The sequence below is a fragment of the Neofelis nebulosa genome, chromosome X (genome assembly GCF_028018385.1).
Source record: "Neofelis nebulosa isolate mNeoNeb1 chromosome X, mNeoNeb1.pri, whole genome shotgun sequence".
In the NCBI taxonomy this organism is placed as follows: domain Eukaryota; kingdom Metazoa; phylum Chordata; class Mammalia; order Carnivora; family Felidae; genus Neofelis; species Neofelis nebulosa.
Window position 1 is genome coordinate 88,999,084 of NC_080800.1, and position 16,335 is coordinate 89,015,418.

General features: G+C 36.4%; 1 protein-coding gene across 4 annotated transcripts in view; it reads left to right on the plus strand.

Annotated features, from left to right (window-relative positions):
- Positions 1 to 16,335, plus strand: part of COL4A5 (collagen type IV alpha 5 chain) — a 248,812-nt gene that overhangs the window by 151,540 nt on the left and 80,937 nt on the right. For all 4 annotated transcript variants that reach the window (XM_058714479.1, XM_058714478.1, XM_058714476.1 and 1 more), the window contains 7 exons: positions 1,115 to 1,247; positions 6,246 to 6,419; positions 6,713 to 6,796; positions 12,827 to 12,919; positions 14,536 to 14,606; positions 14,906 to 15,097; positions 15,797 to 15,965. In XM_058714479.1, the coding sequence (XP_058570462.1) occupies positions 1,115 to 1,247; positions 6,246 to 6,419; positions 6,713 to 6,796; positions 12,827 to 12,919; positions 14,536 to 14,606; positions 14,906 to 15,097; positions 15,797 to 15,965 (916 nt within the window). The remainder of the gene's footprint in view (positions 1 to 1,114; positions 1,248 to 6,245; positions 6,420 to 6,712; positions 6,797 to 12,826; positions 12,920 to 14,535; positions 14,607 to 14,905; positions 15,098 to 15,796; positions 15,966 to 16,335) is intronic.

Here is a 16,335-nt window from a genome sequence, read left to right on the forward strand (position 1 = left end):
TCAGTCAGTTAAGCATCTGACTTCAGCTTAGGACATGATCTCACAGGTCGTGAGTTAAGCCCCACGACAGGCTCTGTGTGGACAGCTCAGAGCCTGGAGCCTGCTTCAGATTCTGTGTCTCCCTGTCTCTCTGCAACTCCCATGGTCACCCTCTGTTGCTCGCTCACTTGCTCTCAAAAATAAACATTAAAATGGGGCGCCTGGGTGGCTCAGTCGGTTAAGCGTCCGACTTCGGCTCAGGTCACGATCTCATGGTCTGTGAGTTCGAGCCCCGCGTCGGGCTCTGGGCTGATGGTTGAGAGCCTGGAGCCTGCTTCTGATTCTGTGTCTCCCTCTCTCCCTGCCCCTCCCCATTCATGCTCTGTCTCTCTGTCTCAAAAATAAATAAAAATGTTAAAAAAAAACATTAAAAAAAAAGAAATGGCATATTCAGAGGGAAAGACAAGAATGTGCAAGATGCCTGAAGTGGTTATAATGAGATAGTCCTCACTGTCCTAAAACTTTACTGCTAAAAATAACAGGAGATGTGATAGAGGAGAGAGGTACTGAAAGTGAGAAGAGACTTGACTGAGTCCAGGGTGAAAAGTGGCATCAGACATAGTAAGAAGTAGTGAATTTTGAGGCCTTACACCGCATATCTAACACAGAAAAACTGGTTTTTGAGAAAGTATCTGTCAGCAGTAGATTTGGATTTAAGGGGAGAAGTTGAGAGGTGCTTCTGTTGGTCCAAGTGTGAGATGGGGATAGTAGCTGTGGCAACAGGAAAGAAGGGGACAAATCAGAGAGACATTTTCAATAAATAATTATCAAGCTTAGGTAATTGGAATGAATTGAATGTGATTAGAGACATAAAAAATAATTCTAGCTCTGTAATCTTAGGCTGGGGTTCAGGAGGGTGGCAATATTATTACTGGTATTAAACAGTTTCTAATCAGTTGAAGGAAAGGAGTGATGAGGAATGTGACCCATAATCTGTGTGGTAGTCTTAATAGTTTTGCATCCAAGAGCTCTGTGAAAATGATGGGATTGTAATCATATATAGCTTCTAGGTTATTTTTAGGAGAACAAGTCTCTTCCTCTTTGAATTCCTTTATTTTTTTCTTTCATAATAAAGGTAATCCCTAGGCCTGGGACTGGCGTAACTGTGGGAGAAAAAGGAAGCATTGGGTTACCTGGCTTGCCTGGAGAAAAAGGAGAGCGAGGATTTCCTGGAATACAGGGTCCACCTGGCCTCCCTGGACCTCCAGGTAAAAGAGACTGTACTTAATGCTCTTGTGTTTACAGCACCCTTACTAATCCCCATGTCCAGTATTATCATACTAGTTCCAAGGTGAGCATGGCAGTAAAAGACATGAGTATTTTCTAATTGACAGAAACTTCTCAACTCTTACTATAACCTGTCTCACCAAATTTCTCACTTGTACTTAAAAAAGAAAAAAACCAAGTCAGATGGATAGTTCCCTTTTACCCTAAAAATACCATTTCCACTTTTTATTATTAATAAATTACACCCAATGATTCTGTGATCCAAAAATTATTCGTTGCATTTTTTTTATGCTGCTATGGAAGGGAATGCTATTCTAATAATGCTTAGTTTTATAAGATTTCCTGCATAAAAATAGTAAACTATCCACTTAGAAGGCCAGAAATATCTGCTTAGAAATCCCCATGGTGATTTGGTGTGAAATAAAATTTGGGGGCTCAATACTAACTGTTATATCATTCCCTTGTTGAAGATAAACAACATAGTACAGCATTTCTAAATTGGCCAGCCTGAGCACCACCCTTGCCTAGCATGTTTATTTGGATGTTCTCTGAAATGAAGTGATAGTATGGATTTATGTAAAATTTGAGGAAGCATCTGGTGTAGTACCTGACACACATGTATGTTTAATAAATTATTATTCCCCACCCTTCAAAAATTTGGCTAATGAAATATTAACATAATGAGATGAGTGACAATCCATGATCCTCCCAAGGAAAAAGAATAAATGTGGGTCTCATTTAATTCTAAGTATACACTTTGGACTTCCAATTTCAAGATAGTGGACAAAACACATACTGTGTTTAGAAAATTCAGATAAGGAATTCTCCCAGGATGCAGCAAAAACATTATAGAATTAGATCATATGAAAGAAAAATTAATAGACATAGGTATAAATTTAGAAGTTCTAGAATTTACATGCAGTTCAAAGGGGAGAGAATGGGACAAGGGGTAATATTTGAAAAATTAATGACTGAGAACTTCTACTTATTTGAAAGAAAACATGAGTCTCTTTGAAACAGCTTATGAATTACCAAGCAAGAGTGAAATAAGAATAATACAAAAATACATAATGACACATTGTTTGGACATTTTAGAATTTTTAAGGATAAAAAGAAATCCTTAACAACTATATGAGGGAAAAGCAGATGACCAACAAAGCAATAAGAGTCAGAGGAAGATAATGGAGTCAAAGGAAGATAGTTTTCAATGTTATAAAGAAAATAACTATGAGTTTGGAATTCTGTATTACATCAAACTATCATCCTAATGTGAACATGTGATACTTAGAAAGTTTACCACCTCCAGAACTTCTCTAAAATGGATATTGGACGGTTTAGTCTAAGAAGGAAGAAATTAATTCAGGATGAAGTTGGGGGTCGGGATGGGTAAGATGCAAGAACCAGTGGTTAGGAAAGATACTGGTAAAATATATGAGGTCTAAGTAAGTATTGATCAAAAAAATAATACAGGTATTTTAAGTAACAAAATGGAACGATAACTATATACATTATTAACATAGGATGTAAGGGTGCAGAGAGCGTAAGAGGAAATCAGTCATAAGGTTTTTTTTGTCTTATTAGAGAAAGAGAATACTAATATTATTAACTCTGTAAGGTTTTAGAAAAATATAAGTTTAAATACATAGGCTAAAATTTTAGTAACCACTAGAGAAAGTGTGAATAGAATGCATGGCTTACACATCCTTTGAGGAAAGAAAATAACCAAAAAACTTGATCTACATAATACAAGTTAGAATTGGAACAAAACAGACATGAACTGTGGTAAATAGAAAATAAAATATAAGATGACAAGAAGAAGTTAAAAATAAATCAGTAACTCCAATAAATGTGAAAGGACTAAGCATTGATTAAAAGACAAAACTAAAATAAAATTGAAATAAAAATATATACTGTGCATAATAAGCCTATATAAATTAAAAGGACATAAAAAATTTTAAATACAGCAGTTGAAAGATATTAGGCAAGTGATATCAAAAAGAAAGGTGGTTTAACAATTCTAATATAGTATGAAATAGAATTCAAGAAATACATTAAAAAGACATTTCGTATGGATAGATAGACAAATTAAACCACAATGATGTAAAAGTCATGAAACCATGCATCTGAAAATACAGCTTTGAATATATAAAGTGAAAACTGAAAAACTACAAGTGATAAATTGGTAAATCCCTAACATACCAAGGACGTGTAAAATAAATCAGGGTATAAATGATTTGAGCAAGACAATTAAACTGTGTATGTGGGAAAGAGAAAAGCTGTGTGCAGCAGAGAATATACATTATTTTCAAACTTACATGAAACATTTATAGAAATTTATTCAATCAGAAAAAAATCTTTTAAAATTATATACAAGCCATGCTCCGTGACCACAGTGAAATGAAGTTAGAAATTAACAACAGAAAGCACCAAATTTCTTTACATTTGTATATTAAAATGCACATTTGTAAATAACTCGAGAGGTAAAGAGGAAACAGAAATGGAAATGACAGTCTACTGAATGCTAAACTAACTTATATCAAAACTTATTAAACATAGCCAAAATGGTATCCTTAATTTATCACAAAATTAAAGATACTAAAAATAAATGAGCTACTTTGAAAAAATTATAAGAAATAACATAAACATAAAAAAATTAGGAAAAACTTGATAAAGGTAAAAATAAGAATAAACTGTGATCAAGAGAAAAGCAAGTGAAGGCACAAATAAAATCAGTAAAGAAAATATTATTACCATAAATACAATTATTTTTTTTAAATTATAAGAAAACTGTAAAACTATATCAATATATTGGAAATTCTAAATGAAATACGCATTCCTCAGGAAACAAAAAACATAAATGGCTAAAGTTTTCCTGAGAAAGTAAAAAAACTAAGTAGATTAATTACCATGGAAGATTTGGAAATGTTAAAATTTCCACAAAAAGGCACTGGTTTTATGAGTGGTTATACAGCTTTGTGAATGAATTCTACTAAATTGTTGGGTGGGAAATTCTGATATTTTACAAACTTTTTCAGAACATATTTTTTAAAAAAAGACCTTTAATTTAAAAGCATTGATGCCAAGTGACCAGGGAGATAACACTAGTAATAAATATAATTCAGTTTCATTTATGAACATAGAAGCAATAATACTAAATAAAATATTAGCAGATCAATTCAGAAGTATATTAAGACTGCAAGGATGGCTTAACATTTCTATCATTGACTACACTGACAGATTAAAAGAGAATAGGCAATATTTGCAAAGAAAGCAGTCAATAAAATTCAGTACCCATTCATTTTTAAAGGGTAAAGAAGTTATTGAACTAAGTTTAAAAGGGAACTTGATGGAGCTATCTGCTTCATACAGGAAGTACAGGACTGTACAGGAAATGTCATATTTTTGTGGTGAAACATCAGGAACATTCTCACTCAAGTCAAAAATAAGATACACATACTCAGAGTCACCTATACTGTTTATCCTTATACTGGAGTGCCCAGCCAATTCACTACAAGTCTGGTGTAAGGATGGAACAAAACCCACAATTTTAGTTATTTACAAACCCTATTATAATCTACCCAGAAAGCCTAAAAGAATCAAATGACAAATTACCAGAATTTAGAATGTTTGCAAGGTGGGCAGATACGCTAGTTGCATACTTAAATAATAATTTGTCTTCCTTTTCACCAATGATAAGTTGAAAATGTAAGAGAAAAAAATCCAGTTAACAATAGTAATAGCAATAAAATTCACAGTACTAATCAAATTAACCCATGAATAAACTCAAGAGAAGATGCGTATGTCTTTTTTTTCAGAATTCTGTAAAATATTATTAAATCATATAAAATTAATAAATAAATGGAGAGCTATACTTAATTTCTTAATATAAGAACTCAATATTATAAACAGGTGATTCTCCAAAATTTAGTCTTTAAATTCAAAGTAATCTCATTCAAACTTCTGCTGTTTTTTAAAAAATGAAACTGACAAGTTGATTCTAAAATGCATTTAGAAGATAAATTTATAAGTCTAATAAAGTTTTTTTTAATGTTTATTTTTCAGAGAGAGACAGAGGCTCGAGCAGGGGAGGAGCAGAGAGAGAGTTAGTTCATTTAAACAGTTAAACAGTGGGGCACCTGGGTGGCTCAGCCAGTTAAGCCTCTGACTTCAGCTCAGGTCATGATCTCATGGTCCGTGGGCTCGAGACCCAAGTCAGGCTCCCTCTCTCTGTTGCAAGTCTGACACTTACCCGACAGAGCCACCCGAGTGTTCCAGGATGGTTTTTAAAAAGGACAAAGATGGGCATATTTTTCTTACCCGTTTTGAAAACAGTTTTCAAATTATTTATAATTATAATAATTACTTTCATTATTATAAAAATATGTTTGTGGTTCAGGAATAGACATTGCAACAGAAGAATGTCCAGAAATAGAGCCATGTATACATGAGAACTTTGAGATGCCTCTTTTTCTCTTGCTAATGGTTTTCTAGTATTTCTTAGATTAAAAGATCATAGCATCAAAGAGTGGGTAGAGGGTTATTAGTACATTTCCAAAAGTAGTAAAGCTACACTAAATTATTCTTTCTTACTTTCAAACTGGTACTTACATTATTTAAAACTTTTCATGTGGGGCGCCTGGGTGGCTCAGTCGGTTAAGCATCTCACTCTTTGTTTCGGCTCAGGTCGTGCTCTCATGGTTTGTGGGTTCAACCCCAACATTGGGCTCTACACTGACAGTGCAGAGCCTGCTTGGGATTCTGTCTCCCTCCCTCTCTGCCTCTCTCTATCTCAAAAATAAATAAATAAACATTAAAAAAATCTTTTCATGCTTTCTTCAGATATTGATTCTCATAGAAAAAACAACATAACTGCATTGTACATTAAAGGAAGATCTTATCATTACTTATGTCTCATTGAGAACTAAAGTAATATCTCCAAAATAAGATCATTTTATCACTTTAATTGTTTTTTATCTTAGGGACTGCAGTTATGGGTCCTCCTGGCCCCCCTGGCTTTCCTGGAGAAAGGGGCCAGAAAGGTGATGAAGGTCCACCTGGACTTTCTATTCCTGGATCTCCTGGACTTGATGGACAGCCTGGGGCTCCTGGACTTCCAGGGCCTCCTGGCCCTCCTGGCCCTCAAATCCCTCCTAGTAAGATATACTTTTCTCCTAAATTCTTTTGTTTTTGTTTTGTTTTCATTTGTAAGTGAATCCAGCTGAAGGTTGGCATTATTCTGCTGCCTCTACTTTTGATTTTTGGTGATTCTTTGATGTTTAAATTTTCTCTTCAAATCATCACCAGTATTATATCTTCCTTTTGCTTATAGGTCCTTGCATTACCACGGAGAAGTAACTGAAAATATTTTTTTAGCCTATTAGGATTTCTTTTTGTTTAGCCTTCTGAATATTTCACAAGTAGCTTGTTATCCTTTATCTTATCTCAGGTGATGAGATATGTGAAGCAGGCCCTCCAGGCCCTCCAGGATCTCCAGGTGATAGAGGACTCCAAGGAGAACAAGGAGTGAAAGGTTTGATCCCAATAGTCATTCCTTCATTCTTTCAGATCATCAGCAAAATCCCCTGTATCCTCCACTCTACCTCAGCTACTCATTCCCAGGGTCTTGCCCCAAGACCATCTCATTACCAATAGTGCACACCTCTGTAATCTTGATCTCATGAGTCCCATTTCCTGACCACTATCTCCTGGCTAGCTCACTACCTATAATAACCTGACTCCAATATCACTTCAGCCACACTGATACCTTCCAACTTTGACTATCCCTCAACCTTTTCATGTCCTTTCTTCCCTCTTCACCTAGGTAAAATTACATGATCCATCATTGTAAACAATCCCATGCATAAACCTTGGCCTCCATTGCCCTCCTCTCACTTCATTGTACTAACTTGGAACAAAAACCTAGTTTTGGTAATTCCAAATTACCACGTCTTCCGAGCCTACACCTTCTCTTCTCTCTTCAAATTTTTAACACTTCCTCTTCCGTTCTCATTTTAGTGTTCTGACCTTGCTTCCTTTTTCATTGACCAATTGAAGCAGTAAGAGAATTCTCACAGATTACTACTACCACATTTACCTACCACATTACTTGCATTTGTGCACATATATTCTTCCTTCCTGCCTATTAATTACTGTTACTGCTCCTATGTAAAGCCAGTTCTTATATTTGTACAATAGATTCCATTCCCTCTTGTTTTCCCAAGGATTTCATTCCAGAAATTCCTGCCTCTCCCACATCATCAATTTTTCCCTTTTACTGGATCATTCTCAGCAGCACACAAATACACCTTTCTTTTCACTTATCTAAAAAATAACTTACCATAATCCTACTTCCCCTGCCAGATACTGCTCTATTCCTCTGCTCCCATTTGCAACAAAACTCCTTCAGAATTTTCTATTCGCTGTCTGTGGATACTTTTCTCTCATTTTCTTTTAAGCATACTTCAGTCAAGATTTTGCTCCCCTAATCCACTACTCCATAGATGCTGTTTTTGTCAAAGTCACCAGCAGTCTGTACCCTGTTAATCCAGATACCAAATCTCAGTCTTTTTTCCCCACCATTTTTAAATACTTTCCTCACTTGGTTTTCAGTATATTACATGTCCTGAGTTTCTTCATTCTTCATACCTCCTTGGAATATTAATAATATATATTAGATGTAGAGATAGAGAGAGAAAATATATATATATATATAGATATATATATATCTATATATATATCTTTATATATATCTATCTATCTATATATATATCTTTATATCTATCTATCTATCTATATATATATATATCTTTATATCTATCTATCTATCTATCTATATATCTTTATATATATATATATAAAGATATATATATATATATATATATATATAGATAGATAGATATATATCTTTCTGTAAATGTATCTATATAATCTCCCATATAACTACCATCTAAGTCAAAAGATAGGGGTGCCTGGGTGGCTCGGTCGATTAAGCGTCCAACTTCGGCTCAGGTCATTATCTCACGGTCCATGAGTTCAAGCCCCACATCAGGCTCTGTGCTGACAGCTCAGAGCCTGGAGCCTGTCTCAGATTCTGTGTCTCCTTCTGTCTCTGACCCTCCCCCATTCATGCTCTGTCTCTCGCTGTCTCAAAAATAAATAAACATTAAAAATTTTTCTTTTTTAAATCAAAATATAGAACTTTTCCAGGACTCTTGTGCCCCCTAGTCAACACTCCCAAAGGTAACCACTCTTTTTTTTTTTTGTAATTTTATTTTATTTTATTTCATTTTTTTTTCAATATATGAAATTTATTGTCAAATTGGTTTCCATACAACACCCAGTGCTCATCCCAAAAGGTGCCCTCCTCAATACCCATCACCCACCCTCCCCTCCCTCCCACCCCCCATCAACCCTCAGTTTGTTCTCAGTTTTTAACAGTCTTATGCTTTGGCTCTCTCCCACTCTAACCTCTTTTTTTTTTTTCCTTCCCCTCCCCCATGGGTTTCTGTTAAGTTTCTCAGGATCCACATAAGGGTGAAACCATATGGTATCTGTCTTTCTCTGTATGGCTTATTTCACTTAGCATCACACTCTCCAGTTCCATCCACGTTGCTACAAAAGGCCATATTTCATTCTCTCTCATTGCCATGTAGTATTCCATTGTGTATATAAACCACAATTTCTTTATCCATGCATCAGTTGATGGACATTTAGGCTCTTTCCATAATTTGGCTATTGTTGAGAGTGCTGCTATAAACATTGGGGTATAAGTGCCCCTATGCATCAGTACTCCTGTATCCCTTGGGTAAATTCCTAGCAGTGCTATTGCTGGGTCATAGGGTAGGTCTATTTTTAATTTTCTGAGGAACCTCCACACTGCTTTCCAGAGCGGCTGCACCAATTTGCATTCCCACCAACAGTGCAAGAGGGTTCCCGTTTCTCCACATCCTCTCCAGCATCTATAGTCTCCTGATTTGTTCATTTTGGCCACTCTGACTGGCGTGAGGTGATATCTGAGTGTGGTTTTGATTTGTATTTCCCTGATAAGGAGCAACGTTGAACATCTTTTCATGTGCCTGTTGGCCATCCGGATGTCTTCTTTAGAGAAGTGTCTATTCAGGTTTTCTGCCCATTTCTTCACTGGGTTATTTGTTTTTCGGGTGTGGAGTTTGGTGAGCTCTTTATAGATTTTGGATACTAGCCCTTTGTCCGATATGTCATTTGCAAATATCTTTTCCCATTCCGTTGGTTGCCTTTTAGTTTTGTTGGTTGTTTCCTTTGCTGTGCAGAAGCTTTTTATCTTCATAAGGTCCCAGTAATTCACTTTTGCTTTTAATTCCCTTGCCTTTGGGGATGTGTCGAGTAAGAGATTGCTACAGCTGAGGTCAGAGAGGTTTTTTCCTACTTTCTCCTCTAGGGTTTTGATGGTTTCCTGTCTCACATTCAGGTCCTTTATCCATTTTGAGTTTATTTTTGTGAATGGTGTGAGAAAGTGGTCTAGTTTCAACCTTCTGCATGTTGCTGTCCAGTTCTCCCAGCACCATTTGTGAAAGAGACTGTCTTTTTTCCATTGGATGTTCTTTCCTGCTTTGTCAAAGATGAGTTGGCCATACGTTTGTGGGTCTAGTTCTGGGGTTTCTATTCTATTCCATTGGTCTATGTGTCTGTTTTTGTGCCAATACCATGCTGTCTTGATGATGACAGCTTTGTAGTAGAGGCTAAAGTCTGGGATTGTGATGCTTCCTGCTTTGGTCTTCTTCAAAAATTACTTTGGCTATTCGGGGCCTTTTGTGGTTCCATACGAATTTTAGGATTACTTGTTCTAGCTTTGAGAAGAACGCTGGTGCAATTTTGATTGGGATTGCATTGAATGTGTAGATAGTTTTGGGTAGTATTGACATTTTAACAATATTTATTCTTCCAACCCATGAGCACGGAATGTTTTTCCATTTCTTTATATCTTCTTCAATTTCCTTTGTGAGCTTTCTATCGTTTTCAGCATATGGATCTTTTACATCTTTGGTTAGATTTATTCCTAGGTATTTTATGCTTCTTGGTGCAATTGTGAATGGGATCAGTTTCTTTATTTGTCTTTCTGTTGCTTCATTGTTAGTGTATAAGAATGCAACTGATTTCTGTACATTGATTTTGTATCCTACCACTCTTTTATCCTATATCACACATCAGTTTGCCTAATCTTGAACTTTGTATAAATGGAATCATATAGCATGGGCTCTTTTGTGTCTGGTTCTTTTGCTCAATATTCTATCTGTAGGATATGCCTATATTTTTGTTTGTAGCAATATTTTTTTACTGCTCTTTGGTATTCATTGTATGAAAATATCTAAATATTTATTCTACTGTTAATGAACATTTGGTCTAGGGCTATCACGAATAATGCTGCTATGAACATTCTTATACATGTATTTTGTAGGACATAAGCATCCACTTGTGTTGCGTATTACCTGGGAATGGAATTGCTGGGTTTTAGGGTAGGTGCAGGGTTTTTTTCCCATAAATGTCACCAAACCATTTTTCCAGAGTGGTTTTAGTTTCCAGTTCCCTGATGACTTACTGATGCTGAGCCTCTTTTCTTATAGTTTGTATATTCTTTCTATAAAATGCCTCTCTTTTTCCTATTTTTAATTGGGTTGTTGAATGTATGTATCACAACTATCTTCCCCCATGTTGTGACTTGCTTTTTTACTCGTTTTTTTTTTAGTACAAGTTATTAAAAAAAGAAATCCAATCATTAGTATCCTCTTTTTTGGTTAGTGTTGTTTATGTTGTTTTAGAAATCTTTGCTTATCCTAAGGACCTGATGATATTTGGTCTAGGGCTATCAGGAATAAAGCTGCTATGAACATTCTTATACATATATTTTGTAGGACATAAGCATCCACTTCTGTTGTGTGTTTTTTTCTTAGAAGCTTTATCATTTTGACTTTTATATTTTGATCTTCGACCTGTCTTCAAGTAATTTTTGTGTATAGTTTGAAGCTAGCATCAGAGTTTTTTCCCCATATAGATATCCAATTGATTCAGTACTGTAATACAAAAGACCATCATTTTCTCCACTCAAATGCATTAGCACTTGTGTTGTAAATTTTATGACAGTATACGTCATAAAATGAGTCTGTTTGTGACCTCTCTATTTGGTTCACTGTTCTATTTGTTTCTCTTTGCACCAGTGCTAGCTTAAATTATTGTAGTTTTATGGTAAGTCTTGTCTTACTTTGCATTTCCATACGTATTTTAAATTTATCTACCCAACTTTTAATTTTGGAATTCTCCCAGTATTTTAGTCCTTCTTCCTCTTCTGTATTTGAACTCAGTCTCATGATTTTAAATACCACCTATTTGCCAGTGGCTTTCAGATTTGTCTCCTGTCCAGATATAAGTCTTTTCCTCTAGATTAGTATATGCAACTGTTTATTCAACATTTTGAACCAGATATCTTGATCAAGGTAAAGTCCTCATCTCTGCTACCTCCTCCCCCATAATTTTAGCACTCATATCTTCCCTTTTTTAAGTGCAGGCCACATCTTTTGCTTGGGCTAAAAACCTTGGAGTCATCTCTGATTCTCTTCTTTTTTGTATTCCATATATGTTCCTTGAGAAAATCTAATTGGCTCTACTTTCAGATATACCCAGAATCTAGCCAATTCTCATCATCTTCATTGCTATCACTCTAGGATGAGCTGTCATGTCTCCTAGATTATTGCAGCAGTAGCCACTTAAATGTTACCCTATTTTCATCATTGCACTTTGTTTCTGTTCTTAATATAACAGCCAGAGACAGACATCGTTTTAAAACTTGAGTCATACCATCTTGTTTTTCTGTTTAAATTTTTCTACTAGACTTTTATTTCACTCACAGCAAAAGCCAGTCTTTATGGGGGCCTATGTGACATTTTATAATATCCACTCATTATAATCTGTAAATTGTCTGTCCTGCTTCCCCTTCTTCACTGTACTCCAGCATTCTGGTCTTCTGAGTATTTCTTTTATATGCCAAACATGCCTATTCTTTCTCCCTGGAGTGCTCTGCATTCATTAGGCACATGCCAGATCCTGTAAGCTTTTTATTATGTATCATCTTCTTGTTTGACCACCCAATTAAAATTGCAACCTGCCACCCATCCCTACCATGTCCAATCGCATTTACCCAGGTGTATTTTTTTCTATAAACATAACATGTTTTGATATATATGTATATGTGTTAATAATTTATTACCTTCATTGTTTATTATCCCTTTCTACTGGTAGAATGTGAGCACCATGAAGGCATGAATTTTTGTCTGTTTTTTTTTGTTTGTTTTGCCTGTTTTGTTCTGTCTGTTTTGTTTACCAGTATACCACAGACACCTAGAACAGTACTCAGCAAATAATAGGTACTCAGCAAATATTTACCAAATGAATTGATTCTAGATATAGGCTTCTCTAAACTACACTGTTGGGTAGGAATGTTGTCCCTTGGTACAAACTTCTTTAGAACCTATCAAAGAAGGTAGATGTATCCCTTTGAGTAAAATTTGTTTTTCATTATGCTTCTCTCTAGGTGACAAAGGTGATACCTGCTTCAACTGTATTGGAACTGGTATTTCAGGGCCTCCAGGTCAACCTGGTCTGCCAGGTCTTCCAGGTCCTCCAGGTAAACATTCTGCCTCAGGACAACCTTTTAAAAATATTACTTGGCTAGATTTTAGTGAGCTCATAGTTTTATAATGATGCCAGTTTCTCAATTGATAGCAACTCACTCATATCCACAAATAATTGAATATGAAATGCCTCTATCTGCTATGAAGTAGATTATTCTCTTGTTTCTAATATCTGAAGTTACCAATATCTTTTATTAAAACATTTTGACAATATTATTCCAAGAAAAATATCTTCCCTGTTTTCCATATGGTGAGGAAAATAACTCATACAGAGTCAGACTTCTCTCTTCCAAAAAGCTGGGGAAAAAGTTCATAATGCCTGGTCCCTGAGTATAGTTTCCAGTGGCATAGCTTCTAGTCTTCGCGGATGGATCACATGTTGTCATTAAGGGATGGGGCTTCTGCGGTAGTTTGGCAACCAACTGCCAATATTCCTCTTTCTATATATAACTCTTCCTTCCCTGTTTCCAATCAAAATTATATTTGATATCCATCAGACCAACAACTCTCACTCAACTGCCTCTTGGGATATCCCAATACTATACTTTCTTGAAATTACACATTCTATTTGTGTAAGGGCTGAGAGTAGATGCCAGATCTCTTACCTTTCTGTCTAGTATGTCTGCCAAAGAAACCAATTTATTTAGCACTTGGAAATAGATTTTGAGCAGGTCTTATAGCTGCCACTGGAAGTTAATAATCTAGGCTTGTACCTGTAGTCTAGTGTTTTTCAAACTTGGGAGGACATCAGAATCACCTGGAGGGCTTGTTAAAACCAGATTGCTGGGTCCCACACCCAAAGTTTCTGATTCAGTGGATCTGGGGTGGTGGCCCAAGAATTAGCATTTCTAACCAGTACCTAAGGGATCCTGATACAGCTGATCAAAGGACCCATTTTGGGACCACTGCTTTAGTAGTATTTCCTCTAGTCTTTGAGCACCAAATGTTTCTCTTAATCCAAATTTTATGAAGTGATGAAGCAAATGAAGAACTCGAAAGGAACTGGGGAAATTGTTTAGATCAGAACAAAGAAAGATTTGCAGACTGTATCCTTATCTCTTTCTCCCCTTAGCAATAAGATGGTTACAGGGGCCTTAGCATCTCTGTGCATTAGCAATTGGTAGCTGTGAGTTCTGAGAAGCTTTGTAGTTGGAAATACCTAAGGATACAATATCGTATGTAACATGAAAGATCAGATTCATGTAAAAGAAAGGATGATTTGCTCATTTTTAAATATTTATTTATTTTTGAGAGAGAAAGAGAGCGTGCATACAAACGGGGGAGGGGCACAGAGAGAGGGAGACAGAGAATCCGAAGCACGCTTCACCCTGTCAGCGCAAAGCCAGATATGGGGCTCGAACCCACAAACCATGAGATATGACCTGAGCCGAAGTCAGAAGCTCAACTGACTGAGCCAACCAGGTGCCCCTGATTTGCCCATTTTAAGAGGATAGCATAGGAAAATTAAACTGTAACTTGTTAAATGCAATTGAATGGGGTTCTTATTTTAAAATTTGATTTGCTGATTTTTATATGAGCTTTGTCAGGGGCTCAGGGTCAAATTTCACATTATTATGTGTGTGTGTGTGTGTGTGTGTGTGTGTATTAGGATCTCTTGGTTTCCCTGGCCAGAAGGGAGAAAAAGGACATGCTGGTCCAACCGGTCCCAAAGGATTAACAGTAAGTTTTGAGTATATTATGGCACAACAACAAAAAAAGTGGAAGAAATCCAGTTACACTTTGTTTTTCACTTTTGGATATATATAATAAAAGAAATTTAGTGTTTCTATTAATTTGTGTTGTTTTTTATTCCTTGAGTCTCCCTGACTCACATGCCTCACTTTGTTCATAGCTTTGTATACACTAAATGTTACTGGGTGGGTTGATGTGATGAACTGGAGACAGAAAAGTATTAGAAAAAAAAGAAACTGATTTTTTTCTCTTCTTCTTTTCTCTTTCTTTCTTTTTTCTTCCCTCAGGGCATACCAGGAGCTCCAGGTCCTCCAGGCTTTCCTGGATCTAAAGGTGAACCTGGTGACATCCTCACTTTTCCAGGAATGAAGGGTGACAAAGGAGAGTTGGGTTCCCCTGGAGTCCCCGGGCTTCCTGGTTTACCCGGTACCCCTGGACAGGATGGACTACCAGGGCTTCCTGGCCCCAAAGGAGAACCTGTGAGTTGGTTTGATAGTCTTGGTTCTGTGATGCCAAAATGTTATTTAGGGTTGTTTCCTAGGATGGTCCTGGTGCTAAGATGAACACCGAGTTAGTGCTTAAAAGAATGTGACTATATATAGTAATGGTACATTGTTATTGACTATGTAGTGTTTCTTTACCACTCTTTTCTCCCAGTTGTTTTATAAATTCCTTCTTCTTAACCCATTACTATATTGAGTAATATTGGCTACGAATAGGTGGGCAGGAGGTTAGGATGCCTATGGGTCATTGGGAGGTTCCCCTTCTCTTATACTACAAATCTTTGTCTAGGTTTATTTGGATCTGAGAACAGAAGTCAAATTTGGTTTTATATATAGTAAGCTTAGAGATTACTGTGAGTAGATGGCCATGTGTTAGCTAGACTATAAACTTCTTGACTTATTACTAGACTGTAAGCTTTATGAAGGCAAAGATTTTTGTCTATTTTTGTTCTTTGCTGTATCACCAGCCCCTGATACATAGTATGAGTTAAAAAAAAATTTGTTGAAGGAATTAATGACTAAGTGGAATGATCACACATACCATCCCATAATAACACACACTTTTACAACTTTTAAGAACTATTTATGGCTGTATCATTTCTCCAGTTGTATTCAGTAATACCAACATACCAACCTATATCTGTATGTTTCTTTATTAAATTTTTCCCTTTTCAGGGTGGAATTGCTTTTAAAGGTGAAAGAGGCCCCCCTGGGAATCCAGGCTTGCCAGGTCTCCCAGGGAATAGGGGGCCTATGGGCCCTGTGGGTTTTGGCCCTCCAGGCCCAGTAGGTGAAAAAGGCAATCAAGGTGTGGCAGGAAATCCAGGCCAGCCAGGAATACCAGGTGAGTTTACTATTGTTGTTTCATTTTTAATTTGGTGCTTAAAAGCAGAAATGTATTGGGGTGCCTGGGTGGCTCAGTCAATTAAGTGTCCAACTTTAGCTCAGGTCCTCCTCTCTCAGTTTGCGGGTTCGAGCTCTGTGTCAGGCTCTGTGCTGACAGCTAAGAGCCTGGAGCCTGCTTCAGATTCTGTGTATCCCTCTCTCTCTCTCTGCCCCTCCCCTGCTCATGCTCTGTCTCTCTCTCTGTCACTCAAAATAAATAAACATTTAAAAAAAATTTTAAAACAGAAATATATTATCTTTTGGCCACTCTTGGCTTCCTTTCATGAGAGATGTATTTCCCTGGCCATTTATATTTGGGTTTTTCAGAG